The sequence below is a fragment of the Mytilus californianus genome, unplaced genomic scaffold (genome assembly GCF_021869535.1).
Source record: "Mytilus californianus isolate M0D057914Y unplaced genomic scaffold, xbMytCali1.0.p SCAF_4, whole genome shotgun sequence".
Taxonomy (NCBI): Eukaryota; Metazoa; Mollusca; class Bivalvia; order Mytilida; family Mytilidae; genus Mytilus; species Mytilus californianus.
In genome coordinates, this window is record NW_026262690.1 from 4,560,538 (window position 1) to 4,574,114 (window position 13,577).

Below are 13,577 nucleotides of genomic sequence, written 5' to 3' on the forward strand. Positions count from 1 at the left end.
TGTTTAAGATCTTACCAATCCATAGAATGTGTTCATAGATTCTAGTGCCACATGGGTTCCATCATATAGGTTTATTACTTCCTGATCGGAGACTTTCTGCATTCCTCTATAAATATATATCAGTTATAATAATTAACATGGATGTGACTACACACTGGAAAATATAACTTACTTTTTTTTATTGAGCTGCACCAGAAAGTAAAGGATATATATACAGAGGGATGTACATGAGACATCATTATTTCATTTCATTATGGTTGACTTGTAAAAAAAAATATCATTTTGGAGCCTTCTCACTGATACAATAATACTCTAATGGATGTACTTTTTTCTTATTTGAATACGTAATCTACTTTTATTAGGGCTTCATTAAACCTTCAAGTAGTGAATTGATACAGAGTTATAACTGGACTGAATTTGTCTCCTTAGTCCACAATTAATCCAAACTGGACTGAACTTGTCTCCACAGGTCATCCTAACTGGACTGAACTTGTCTCCACAGGTCATCCTAACTGGACTGAACTTATCTCCACAGGTCATCCTAACTGGACTGAACTTATCTCCACAGCTCATCCTAACTCGACTGAACTTGTCGCCACAGGTCATCCTAACTGGACTGAACTTGTCTCCACATGTCATCCTATCTGGACTGAACTTGTCTCCACGGGTCATCCTTACTGGACTGAACTTATCTCCACAGGTCATCCTAACTGGACTGAACTTATCTCCACAGGTCATCCTAACTGGACTGAACTTATCTCCACAGCTCATCCTAACTGGACTGAACTTGTCTCCACAGGTCATCCTAACTGGACTGAACTGGTCTCCACAGCTCATCCTAACTGGACTGAACTGGTCTCCACAGGTCATCCTAACTGGACTGAACTTGTCTCCACAGGTCATCCTAACTGGACCGAACTTGCCTCCACAATTCATATATAGTAACCAGGATTTTTTATGATTTTGAAATGAAACATTGACAAAAACATATTCATACTGTCTCTCCACAGAGTGATTTATAACTATAGATAGCACTAACTGAATTCTCTTTATCAAAATTTACCTGTAAACTGTTCCAAGTTGTATGTTATGAAATGAATCCAATTTCATCAGTAGACCCTGAAATATATTAGAGACTGATTTCAAAAGAGAATGCCTGATTGTAAAAAAGAACATTATGTATTAACATGAGACTAATGACAACTGGCTGACATCTTGATTATTTTTCATTCTGAAATTTGTCTGAAGGTCTGAATCTTGTTTGATGGTCATCAATAATAATCCAAGGAAACGTGCATTTTATAAAAATACCCTTATGTTCATATTAGCACCAATCTTTGATCATTGTCTAGACCTACTATAAATTCTATAAAAATCAAATTATGAAGAGGTCATCAATAAATTGTGTAGAATTGAGTCGTCTTACACTCAAAATGGTGATGGGGCCTCAGTGGCAGGATGGTCTAAGCAGTTTATCTACTCTATTATTAGCCTGTCAACACTGAGATTGTGAGTTTGAACAATGAACATGGTATGTTCTTTAAACTCCAATCTTAATTGACTAGGATTGCCAGTTTTCCTGCCGAAGGTCATGGTTCTCTCTGGGCACGTTGGCTTCCTCCACAAATTAAAAATTGCCATTAAACATCAAATAATCAATCAATCAATCAAAATAGAGTGCCTGGTATAAACATACTTATCTAAAATAGTAAGAAGATACCAAGGGGGGCAATCAAAAACAATGATGAGAACTGACAGCACCACAAAAACATTGATGAGAACTGACAGCACCACAAAAACATTGATGAGAACTGACAGCACCACAAAAACATTGATGAGAACTGACAGCACCACAAAAACATTGATGAGAACTGACAGCACTACAAAAACATTGATGAGAACTGACAGCACCACAAAAACATTGATGAGAACTGACAGCACCACAAAAACATTGATGAGAACTGACAGCACCACAAAAACATTGATGAGAACTGACAGCACCACAAACACAATGATGAGAACTGACCACACCACAAAAACATTGATGAGAACTGACAGCACCACAAAAACAATGAGAACTGACAGCACCACAAAAACAATGAGAACTGACAGCACCACAAAAACAATGAGAACTGACAGCACCACAAAAACAATGAGAACTGACAGCACCACAAAAACATTTATGAGAACTGACAGCACCACAAAAACAATGATGAGAACTGACAGCACCACAAAAACAATGAGAACTGACAGCACCACAAAAACATTTATGAGAACTGACAGCACCACAAAAACAATGATGAGAACTGACAGCACCATGAACAAATGGAAAGGGACATTAAACAGAAGATAAATAACTGCTCAGAAAACTTAAAATTGAGCAATGTGAACCCCAAACAAAGAGTGGTCAAGTGTAAGCTTTTCCTGTTCCACTAGTGGCACCAGTTATGATGCTCCAGACAAGTAAAAATCACATAATTTAGTAAATGAGGCTTCCAAAAGTATATTACTATTCTGCATAGTTTTATGTACAGTTTGGAACCCTAAACTCTTTTAAAATATTCAAGAGTTTCTTGTCCCTTCAATTCTTTTGTTTTGTTGCTGTATCATAGATGAATACCTCTGCTTCTCCTTTACTTATATCTTTACTAGTGCTTTTGTTTGTCCCTTATAGTACTATGTATATTTCTTGCAATATAAAAATAAGAAGATTCAGTATGATGCCAATGAGACAACTCTCCATTAGAGACCAAATGATTTGGAGGTTTGCAATTACTAGTATAGGTCACTGGACGGCCTTCAACAATGAACAAACCCATGCCGCATAGCAAGCTATAAAAGGCCCAGAAATGACGAATGTAAAACACTTAAAACGAGAAAACTTACAACCTGATTTATGTACAAAACAATTGACAAATAAATTGGGAATGTGTCCATGGGACACAGATGATGCCCCCGCTTGCATATTATGTTATAAAGGGACATAACTCAAGAACTGTAAATGTGACGCTACCCAAATTTGTACTTGATCTGAGTTTTGTGGTAATACACATTGTCTATAAGTTTCATAACATTTGGTTGAAGCAAACTAAAGTAAGAGAACGGTAAAAGTGACGCCACCCAAATTCAATCTTGATCTGTGTTTTGTAGTAATAAGCATTGTATACAAGTTTCATAACATTTGGTTGAGGATAACTAAAGTTAGAGAACGAAAACCAAATTTGGGACATACGTACGGACTGACATACAGAAGGACAAAGGCAAAACTTATAACCCCTCCGCTATGGCGGGGGCATAAAAATAACACATTTATTACCTTGCGAATGTCATAGTGGAGACCACGTACAGCAAACTCTGTACTGTACTCAAATTTGAGTATATCTTTAGGGTACTGAAAAATTAAATTAAATGAATTTGCTATTATCAAATCCTATCATAATATAATCTAAATATTAAAAATAATTTTTTCTATGATAGATTGAGTTATGATTTTGGAGTTTTCTGTTTGGTACTGAATCTAATTATACCTAAATTTACTAAAAATAAACCTCTGTTACAGTTACAAAAAAAATGTATCAAATAGCCGAGAATTAAAAATAACTTGTTTGCCAATTATGATAAAAATAAAGTGAACCTTCATAATATTATAATCATTACCATTTATAATGTAAAATATTGCATTAATTACCTTATACTTGTGGACTAATGCATCTTTTCCCAGACGGAAGATCAAACTGTGTAGTTCTTGTTTGTAAGAAGCTAATGTGTAATCATAGTCAAAACCATAAACTTTGATATGTTTTAATGATGTCTCATTGTTTGCAAACACAGCATGTTGGTTTACTGTCACATGCTCACTTTTTTCTGAAAAAAAGACCATGTGATCAACAGTATGAAAAAAGACCATGTGATCAATAGTATGAAAAAAGACCATGTGATCAACAGTATGAAAAAAGACCATGTGATCAACGGTATGAAAAAAGACCATGTGATCAACAGTATGAAAAAAGACCATGTGATCAACAGTATGAAAAAAGACCATGTGATCAATAGTATGAAAAAAGACCATGTGATCAATAGTATGAAAAAAGACCATGTGATCAATAGTATGAAAAAAGACCATGTGATCAATAGTATGAAAAAAGACCATGTGATCAACAGTATGAAAAAAGACCACATGATCAACAGTATGAAAAAAGACCACATGATCAACAGTATGAAAAAAGACCATATGATCAACAGTATGAAAAAAGACCACATGATCAACAGTATGAAAAAAGACCACATGATCAATAGTATGAAAAAAGACCATATGATCAATAGTATGAAAAAAGACCATATAATCAACAGTATGAAAAAAGACCATGTGATCAACAGTATGAAAAAAGACCACATGATCAATAGTATGAAAAAAGACCACATGATCAATAGTATGAAAAAAGACCACATGATCAACAGTATGAAAAAAGACCATGTGATCAACAGTATGAAAAAAGACCACATGATCAATAGTATGAAAAAAGACCACATGATCAATAGTATGAAAAAAGACCACATGATCAATAGTTTGAAAAAAGACCACATGATCAACAGTATGAAAAAAGACCATATGATCAATAGTATGAAAAAAGACCATATGATCAACAGTATGAAAAAAGACCATAGGATCAACAGTATGAAAAAAGACCGAAAAAAGACCATATGATCAACAGTATGAAAAAAGACCATATGATCAATAGTATGAAAAAAGACCATATGATCAATAGTATGAAAAAAGACCATATGATCAACAGTATGAAAATAGACCATATGATCAATAGTATGAAAAAAGACCATATGATCAACAGTATGAAAAAAGACCATATGATCAACAGTATGAAAAAAGACCATATGATCAATAGTATGAAAAAAGACAATATGATCAACAGTATGAAAAAAGACCATATGATCAACAGTATGAAAAAAGACCATATGATCAATAGTATGAAAAAAGACCATATGATCAATAGTATGAAAATAGACCATATGATCAACAGTATGAAAAAAGACCATATGATCAATAGTATGAAAAAAGACCACATGATCAACAGTATGAAAAAAGACCATATGATCAACAGTATGAAAAAAGACCATATGATCAACAGTATGAAAAAAGACCATATGATCAATAGTATACTTCTCTAATAAATCAAAAATACATGGTACAGACAGACTTCCAATTGGAATATACTGGATATGATTTTTTGTGACGTCTGTGTATCCATACACATGCATATTGACCTCCAATGAAACGCATTTTAGATCATGCAAGTATCAAATGCAAATTACTAGAGATACTGTGAAAAGTTCATAAAATCGTATCCCTCGACTCCACATACATGAAAGGCAAAGGCTATGATTTTTTTAAGGAAAACCCAAATGTAATGACACAATTGGAGGTGCAGAATGACATCATAATTATGGTTAAGATTCTGAGAAAGTTTTAATAAATTCTAATAAGGCCAAAGAAAACTAATTGTTGGTTTCCCGTTACATGGAAAAAAATTCATGACCCAACAGGCCGGGAATTTATTTTATTTTTATAATTTTCATTTTGTGTTGTTTGGATTCAATGCCAAAAAATAAACCTAGGTTTATGTTGCTTTTAAAGATTTATAATATGAGTGTTGTTATTGTTCTACCTTCCAACTATTAATCATTTAAATATGATATTAGAGATTTAACATATTATATGAACTTAAAACAAAATAGTCAAAATTGCTACAGTGTCTAGGACAGACCAAGCTGATTGACTTTTTTTTTTGTTTTTTTTTTTAAATCCAATAAAAAAGTTTGACCAGGCAGATTTAAACTGACCTGGCAGGGTTAGGGGAAACCAAAAATTATTTTTCATTGGCCTAAGGGGTTTAAGTTAAGCAATGGAGAGGTACATGACTTGCTTAGGAACCCCAAAAAAAATCAGACCAAAAAACAAAATAAGAGATACACAATGGAATTATCATATGGTGAAATCCCTGAGAAAGTTTCATTGAATTTTAATAGGGTGTTTAGCAGGAAAAGCAGCTATAAAATTGTGTTTGGTGCAGTAACAAAAAAGTTCATGTCATGCCAAAGTAAATTTAACAAAAATAATTCAGATGAAGAAATGAAATAAGAGGTTCAAATGTAAATCATCTAAATAAGATAAAAACTAAAGCAGTTCAGGAGCAGTTGTTGATACAAAAGTGGACCAGAAGGATGAATGAATGATCATGGACAAACAGACAGACTCATGCAATCTTCTCTTTCAAAATAAAAGATTTTTTTTATTTTGAAACTGATAATTAATAATTATATATTTAAAAATATGATTGATTTGAGTACGCAAGAAAATTATATATAGCAAAGAGTACCCTTGTTGTTATTTATCTATATCTTTATTCTCAATAAACCATATACATAGGTATAGAGAAGACATTTATGTACAGTATTTACAATAAGACAGAACAAACAAGACAATTGATAAGACAATGTATGAAATAAATTTTAGCCAGGAGCACATATACCTGTGTTGATAATCTTTATAAATTTACAAAGTTTAATCAGTTTTGATTTGTGTTTTGAAGACATAATCTGCTTGTATTTTACAATATTTGCATTTTTAAAATAATAATGTGACATACAATGTTTCCTGTTTTCTTCAAAGTATTTACATTCTAATATGTAATGAAATTCATCACCAATGTCATTTTTATTACATAGAAGACACAGTCTATTATTTCTAACTATATTGTTCCATCTACCCTGTTCAATAGGGAGCTTGTGATTTGTGGTCCTAAATCTACACAAATCAATAGATAGTTTGTTCCCAAGAATTTCAAAATAATCTTCTTTTCCAAAAAAATCTTTAAAAAGTTTATAATTAAGTGCTTTTGGTGAGTTTTCAAGCAGAGAATGCCAGACTTGTACAAACTGATCTTTAAGTCTGAGCTTGATGAATGAAACTAACCATATGCAATTTATAAATGATTGTGTTTCCCATACATTTGGGATACCACATTCATTTAAAATAGTCTTTACTCTGTTTAACCATGAAAAATTCACATTGTCATTAATAGACATGTGATAACACAATTTATATAAAGTATATGATAGTTTCGTCACTTTACCAGAATTTAATTTACCCCAAAATGAGATCAATCTAGTTTTTATGTCCAAGTCTATAGGATATTTTCCAAGCTCCCCATAAATCATGTAAGAGGGTGTTGATGTTTTCAGACCTAATAATAATTTACAAAATTTCAGTTGTACCCTTTCAATTATGTCATTATTTCCAATACCCCATACTTCACAACCGTACAGTAATATTGGTTTCACCATTTTATCAAATAAGTCCAACTGACTACATATAGAAAGATTATGAAGACGACCTAGTCTTAACACTTCGTAAAGAGCCTTAGTGGCCTTTTCTACGTTAAATTGTTTTCAGAATAAATATTCTGTCACATCATAATTGTAAACAAAGAGGATCTAATCATATAAACTCAAATAAAGTGTCACTTTTGATGAATTTCAACAATGAATCATGTTTTTCATATCAAAATACTGTTAAAAGTAAAAGTGATGAACTCAACACAAACTTAGTGTTCTCATCCTTTCTATGTATCGCAATGATTAGTTGCAGAAAATACACAATCTAGAATGCACTTCCGTCAACTGGCACATATTTATAACAGAAAAACATCTCAGATACATGCTCCTGTAAAGACGGGGGCTCAAGAAATTATATTATTTTTAACATAGTATTGAAAAGAGGCCACATTCCAAAATAATTCCTGAGCCCTAGCTGCTCTGGAGGAATTAGATATTTTTATCTACATTGGCCAGTTTCTCACAAAGAAAATTTTGGCTATTTTTCTCAGTCTGTGGGTTAGATTTTCATGATTTTTTAGCTAATTTTCAAACATTTAGTCTTGAATAAGAATGTTTCAAATGTTTGAACAAATTGAAGGAGTTGGCATTCAGACCTCGTATCTTTTTCTTTTTCGTCTTGTATTTATCAGTCCATGATTGTTTGGAGTTTGGTGCAGCTGATGAAAGACATCTGTAGCATGTTTGCAATGGGTTTTGTTTATAATTTTCGAGGAAAGTTCTCTGAAATAACTTTGAAAGCCCACTTGTTGATTTCATTGCAGACATCGGTCGTTTGGTACTCCTTTTGACTTTTCGTTCTAGAGATACATCTGATCTCCTAAACGAGGTCGTTATCAAATAAAACAACATTGTTCGTTTATTTCGGTATCTACTGTTTAAAAGTTTATTTGGAAACCACATCTTAACATTTACTTTTTTTTAATATACATAGAATAAGTGCATACTATCCTAGAGATATATAATAGGGTCTGGTTGGGGTTTACAGAATATAGATTAATGGGCAAAAAAATGCAGAATAAAGCGGGGGGGGAATAAAAAATAGACAAAAATAAAGAATAGAGAATAATGAGATGAAAAAATATAAAGAATAGAGAAAAATGGGCATATAGATAAAGAACAAATAAAATGGTAGAAAAAATAAAGAATAACTAAATAAATGAAGGACCCCTCACCCAGACTCTCATATATAATACATAATCTCTGACTATACCGTGAAAAATTCTTGCTTGATATTCACGCGCATGCAGGTATATTTTGTGTTTCTTTATGATAATTTTCTTCTTAGTCTTCTTCTATAGATTAACCATTCAGCATTATTTTTCAAAAAAGGCTAGAAATTCCAAGCCAGAAATAATTTTGCATGAAAATGAAAACAAAGTATATTGTATCAAAAAGCGAAGATGTACCGGCAAAGGTTTTAATTCAATTTTCCCTCAATGTAACCAAATATATTGGCGAAGAACATATTTTTTACGAAAACAATCATCCAAGTTTACAAAAAATTGAGAAGATTTTTTCTTCAGAAAACCTTTTTTTTAATTTTCATCCAACCAGTGTGGAGAAAGTAGCAAAGCTTTGACACGGAATCTGTATTTTGATTAGATTGCCAAAATTATATATAAATTTGATGTAAAAAAAGGCTACATGTGCGGAAAAAATATATGGGAAACTAATGAAATGCTATAAACCAGCAATTGTTAAACCTATTACCTACATGGTTTATTCATTTATTGAATCATTTTTTTTTCAAGATAGACTAAAGGAGGCACCTGTTACACCAGTTTTTAAGAAGAAGAATGGTCCTTTCTTGAAAAATAACTACAAACATTTTAGCTGATTCTCCCCATCCTCTTTAGCTTTTTTTTAAAAGTGCTACCTCCTATGGTATATCTGACAATGCTACTATGTTATTATTATCATATCTGTCTAAAAGAAAGCAAGAGGTAAATATTTTGGGTAATTTTAGTAGCTGGGCAATTATACAGAAAAAGTGCCCTAAGGATCAAAATTGAGCCCGTTACTTTCTATTGTTTTCATTAACGACATTTCATAATTTTCATTTAAAAGGGTAACTTATACAACTATGCTGACGACAATACTTTGTCTTTTTCTTTATTTTTCTTTATTTTCCAAATTACGAGGAACTGACTACAGCTTTCGATTCTACGAGTAATATTTTGATCGACTGGTTTTAATTTAATTATATGCAAGCAAATTCTGACAAATTCCAAGCTATTGCTGTTTGTAAACAGTCAGTGGGTAATCTCTTTCTTTTAAACATGGAAATACTGATATATCTTGTTAAGAAACTCTAAAGCTTTTATGTGTAAATATAGATTTTATGCTAAATTTTGATTACCATATTAAATCCATACGTAAAAAAACTGTTTCAGCAACTTAATATCTTGAAGAAATCTATGTAAACTAAGTGGACTTACTATTTTTAATTACGGCAAGCTACACCAATTATTCAAATATTTAATACGCCCGAATTGTGAAAAAAAACATTTAACAGGACATACAGTATTTTGTGACACCTAAAATATTTTTTTAGCAATTAGTACGTGGTTGGTCTTCTAAATTTAGAAACAATCACTTAAGCCTATCGGTAAATTATAACTAAGCCTATCACATATGTTATACCTTAGCATATGTATATACTAGCTATTGCAAAAAGACTTTTTTTTTTAATCCATGTACTTTATCGTTTTAATCCCCCAAATCTATACTATTGGTCCATTGCATTTTAGCGTGATATACCATCGTGCATTAGCAAACAAAATACCATCGCACTTTAGCGTGAGACACCATCGTACTTTAGCGTAGACCATCGCACTTTAGCGTGACCATCGCACTTAAGAGTACCATCGCACTTTAGAGTCCTACATATATAAACCCGCTGAGGGAAGAACAAAAATTTGCTAACATTGTTGGGCTAAATTTGAGACGAATTATATATGTGGTGTTAGCCCTGTATAACCACGTGTTATTCGATGGAGAAAGTCTGTCATAAAGTTGTCACATGTTTATACGTGTATATATACAAGTCTAAATTGAAAACAACGTTCAAACCTATATAGATCATTTATTTATTTTGAAATGTATTATAGATGAATATTGTAATTCAAAAGACGGTAGGGTGTATGCCTGCTTTGTTGATTTTCAAAAGGCTTTTGACACTGTTATTCACACTGGATTGAAAATTACGCTTTTGAAAATTGGTGTAGGCACATTATTTTACAATATCATTAAGCAAATGTATGAGGTAAGCAAATCCTGCATTCGAATTAAGAACAGCATTACTGATTTCTTCCCTATACAGCTTGGAGTTAAACAGGGAGATAATCTAAGTCCTAACCTGTTTAAGGTTTTCATCAATGACCTTCCCAACTATTTGGAAAAATCTCTAGACCCTGTAAATATAAATGGGCGATCTATCCATTGTCTGATGTATGCCGATGATATCATTTTACTATCTACTACAGCTTCTGGTCTTCAATCAAAACTTGATATTATGGGAAAATATTGTCAAGATTGGTGTCTTACTCTCAACCCAAATAAAACAAAAATTGTGATTTTCAACAAGGCAGGCAGACATATCCTCCTCAAATTTAAATACAAAGAATATGATATAGAATGTGTACAACATTGTAAATATCTAGGTGTGTATTTTAGTGCTTCAGGTACATTCTCCTATGCTCAGAATGAATTATACAAGAAAGCTTTAAAAGCATATTTTAAACTTAGAAAAGATTTATTATCTCTAAATCCTAGCTTAAAAACTAGTATACATGTTTTTGATCATACTATTAAGCCTATACTTCTTTATGGAAGTGAAATTTGGAGCTCATTTAATCCCTTTATAGCAAAATTTAGATCTGGAAACCAGTTAATATTAGATAAAATTTATTCGAATTTAACTTGTGAAAAGCTACACAGTAAATTTTGTAAATTTATTCTGGTGTGCACAAAAAAACCACAAATTTTGCAGCCTTATCTGAACTTGGTCGGTTTCCACTGTACTTTGACTTAGTCAAATCTATTTTGAATTATTGGCTTAGACTAGAAAACTTAGACTCATTTCCTTTATTACAAGATGCATACCAGCATTCAAAAACTTTATTTTCTCAGCATAAATCGTCATGGTATGGCTCTCTCCAACAAATTTTAAAAACTCTTCCTGGGTTTGCAAACCTAAATGATGGGAAAAATATTTCAAAAAATACCATCAAGAAAATATTGAAAGAGACATGCATAAAAATTTGGAAGGATCAACTGACCAAGAATTCAGAAGGGAAGCTCCGCACTTATGTAAAATTTAAGAATAATTATGGTTTCGAAAAATATCTAAATATCATGTCCAATTTTGAACTTAGGAGGGACCATGATTGGAATAATAAAATATTTGATTTGATTTGATTTGATTTATTGTTGAAACCATATTTCCTTTGTTTGTGTGTTATATTCTAGCTTCTACTTAAGGTTTGCTTATTTTAAGTGCTAATAGTTTTAGTTGCTATATATTATCAATCTGATTAAAATTCAGATCTGACGGAATTCGCGCGCTCGTCGAAGTGTATGAACATAACGAAATCAGAGATCAACATTTTAATTAGATTGCTATGTTATATGCTAGATCAACTTAATTCTATCTGCTTTTATGCTTGGTACTCTTTTTTATGTGACGATTGTGTAATTGTAAACTAGTGCATATCTTGTGTTGTCATATTGTGTCTGCAAGCTCTGTATATAATAATGTGACAATCGAAAAAATAATGCATTTATCTTTTTTATTTTCTTTAATACTTCTTAAATTTGTCTTAAAATCATAAAATCTCCAATTTCTAGTACATAGAATTTTCTTAAAAAACTATATGTTGTTGGTATGACCCAATGATCATTTTACATCTGACATTAAAACGGAAATTCATGTACAAACAACATATAGTTTTTTAAGAAAAATCTATGTACTAGAAATTGGAGATTTTATGATTTTAAGACAAATTTAGGAACGTTTTTCGCTTATTCTATGTGATTTCTATACAAAGGCTCACCTATTTTAAAAGAATTCAATCAGTAATATTTCAAACAATAAAAGAGATAAATGCATTATTTTTTTTCGATTTTCAGTTATATTTCTATTAAAAACGAGCCAAAGTTGTATGCAAAATTATACGAAAATCTGTGACATAGGCCATTTACTGTTCCTTGGCCTTAATGTATTATGTTTGGTGGTTCAAATGCTCGCTCAGAGCCTAAGTTGTATTGTTATTTAACATGCCAGCTTAAAATCAAACTTATTTGATTTGATTTGAGATGTTCAATATTGCATCAAAGTTCGACGATAACATACTGTTACATACGTAGATTATTTACTCCCAAATTAAACAGAAAATAATAATTCAGTGCAATGAAAAAAAACTCAATTACCCTTTTTAAACGCTGGTACAGAACAACAGGAGTGAATTAGTCTCTTGAAGACAAAGCAAATGCAATTTTCTCCATACATATCAGCTTTCAGGGTGTCCATCATTGGCCAAAGAATGATGAAATTTTGTCGACTATACAAATTTTCAATCACTAAATTTTCAAAAATACCGTTCTATCATAGCAATATTTACGGCCGCCACTTTCGACATGAAAATGTCATTTCTTTGCGGGTATATCGATAACTTATATAAAATAAGATGTGGTATGATTGCAATGAGACAACTATCCACCAGAGACCAAAATGATGTAGTTATTGTCAACTATAGGTCATAACAAACTATAAAAATAAAGAGTAAAGGGCTTAACTCAACAGATCAACACAAAAACAACTAACAAAATCACTAAAAACACAAAGTACTGCTCTGAGAGTAACCGCAGTTACTGACAGCTAGTTCAAAGCAAATGTGCCTATCCAAAGTCAGGAGCCTGTAGTTCAGTGAATATCGTTTGTTCATGTCTTTCATATTTGTTTTTCATAAATTGTTTTTTTTTTTATAAATTAGACCGTTAGTTTTCTCAATTGAATTCTTTCAAATTTTTCATGTCGGGGCCTTTTATAGTCAATCTAATTAAAATATAGATCTCGGATTTCGTTATACTACGTTATACTATAACGAAATCCGAGATCTATATTTTAATTAGATTGTTTTATAGTAAAATATCTTGTGCAATGC

General features: G+C 31.8%; 1 protein-coding gene across 1 annotated transcript in view; it reads right to left on the minus strand.

Moving 5' to 3' along the window:
- Positions 1–8,189, minus strand: part of LOC127739393 (5'-nucleotidase domain-containing protein 3-like) — a 28,965-nt gene extending 20,776 nt beyond the window's left edge. Inside the window, exons 1-5 of the mRNA XM_052251129.1 lie at positions 8,007–8,189; positions 3,689–3,864; positions 3,317–3,391; positions 1,064–1,119; positions 16–106 (exon numbers count right to left, since the gene is read on the minus strand). Of these exons, the coding sequence (XP_052107089.1) occupies positions 16–106; positions 1,064–1,119; positions 3,317–3,391; positions 3,689–3,864; positions 8,007–8,178 (570 nt within the window). The 5' untranslated portion in view covers positions 8,179–8,189. The remainder of the gene's footprint in view (positions 1–15; positions 107–1,063; positions 1,120–3,316; positions 3,392–3,688; positions 3,865–8,006) is intronic.
- Between the last annotated feature and the right edge of the window lie 5,388 nt (positions 8,190–13,577).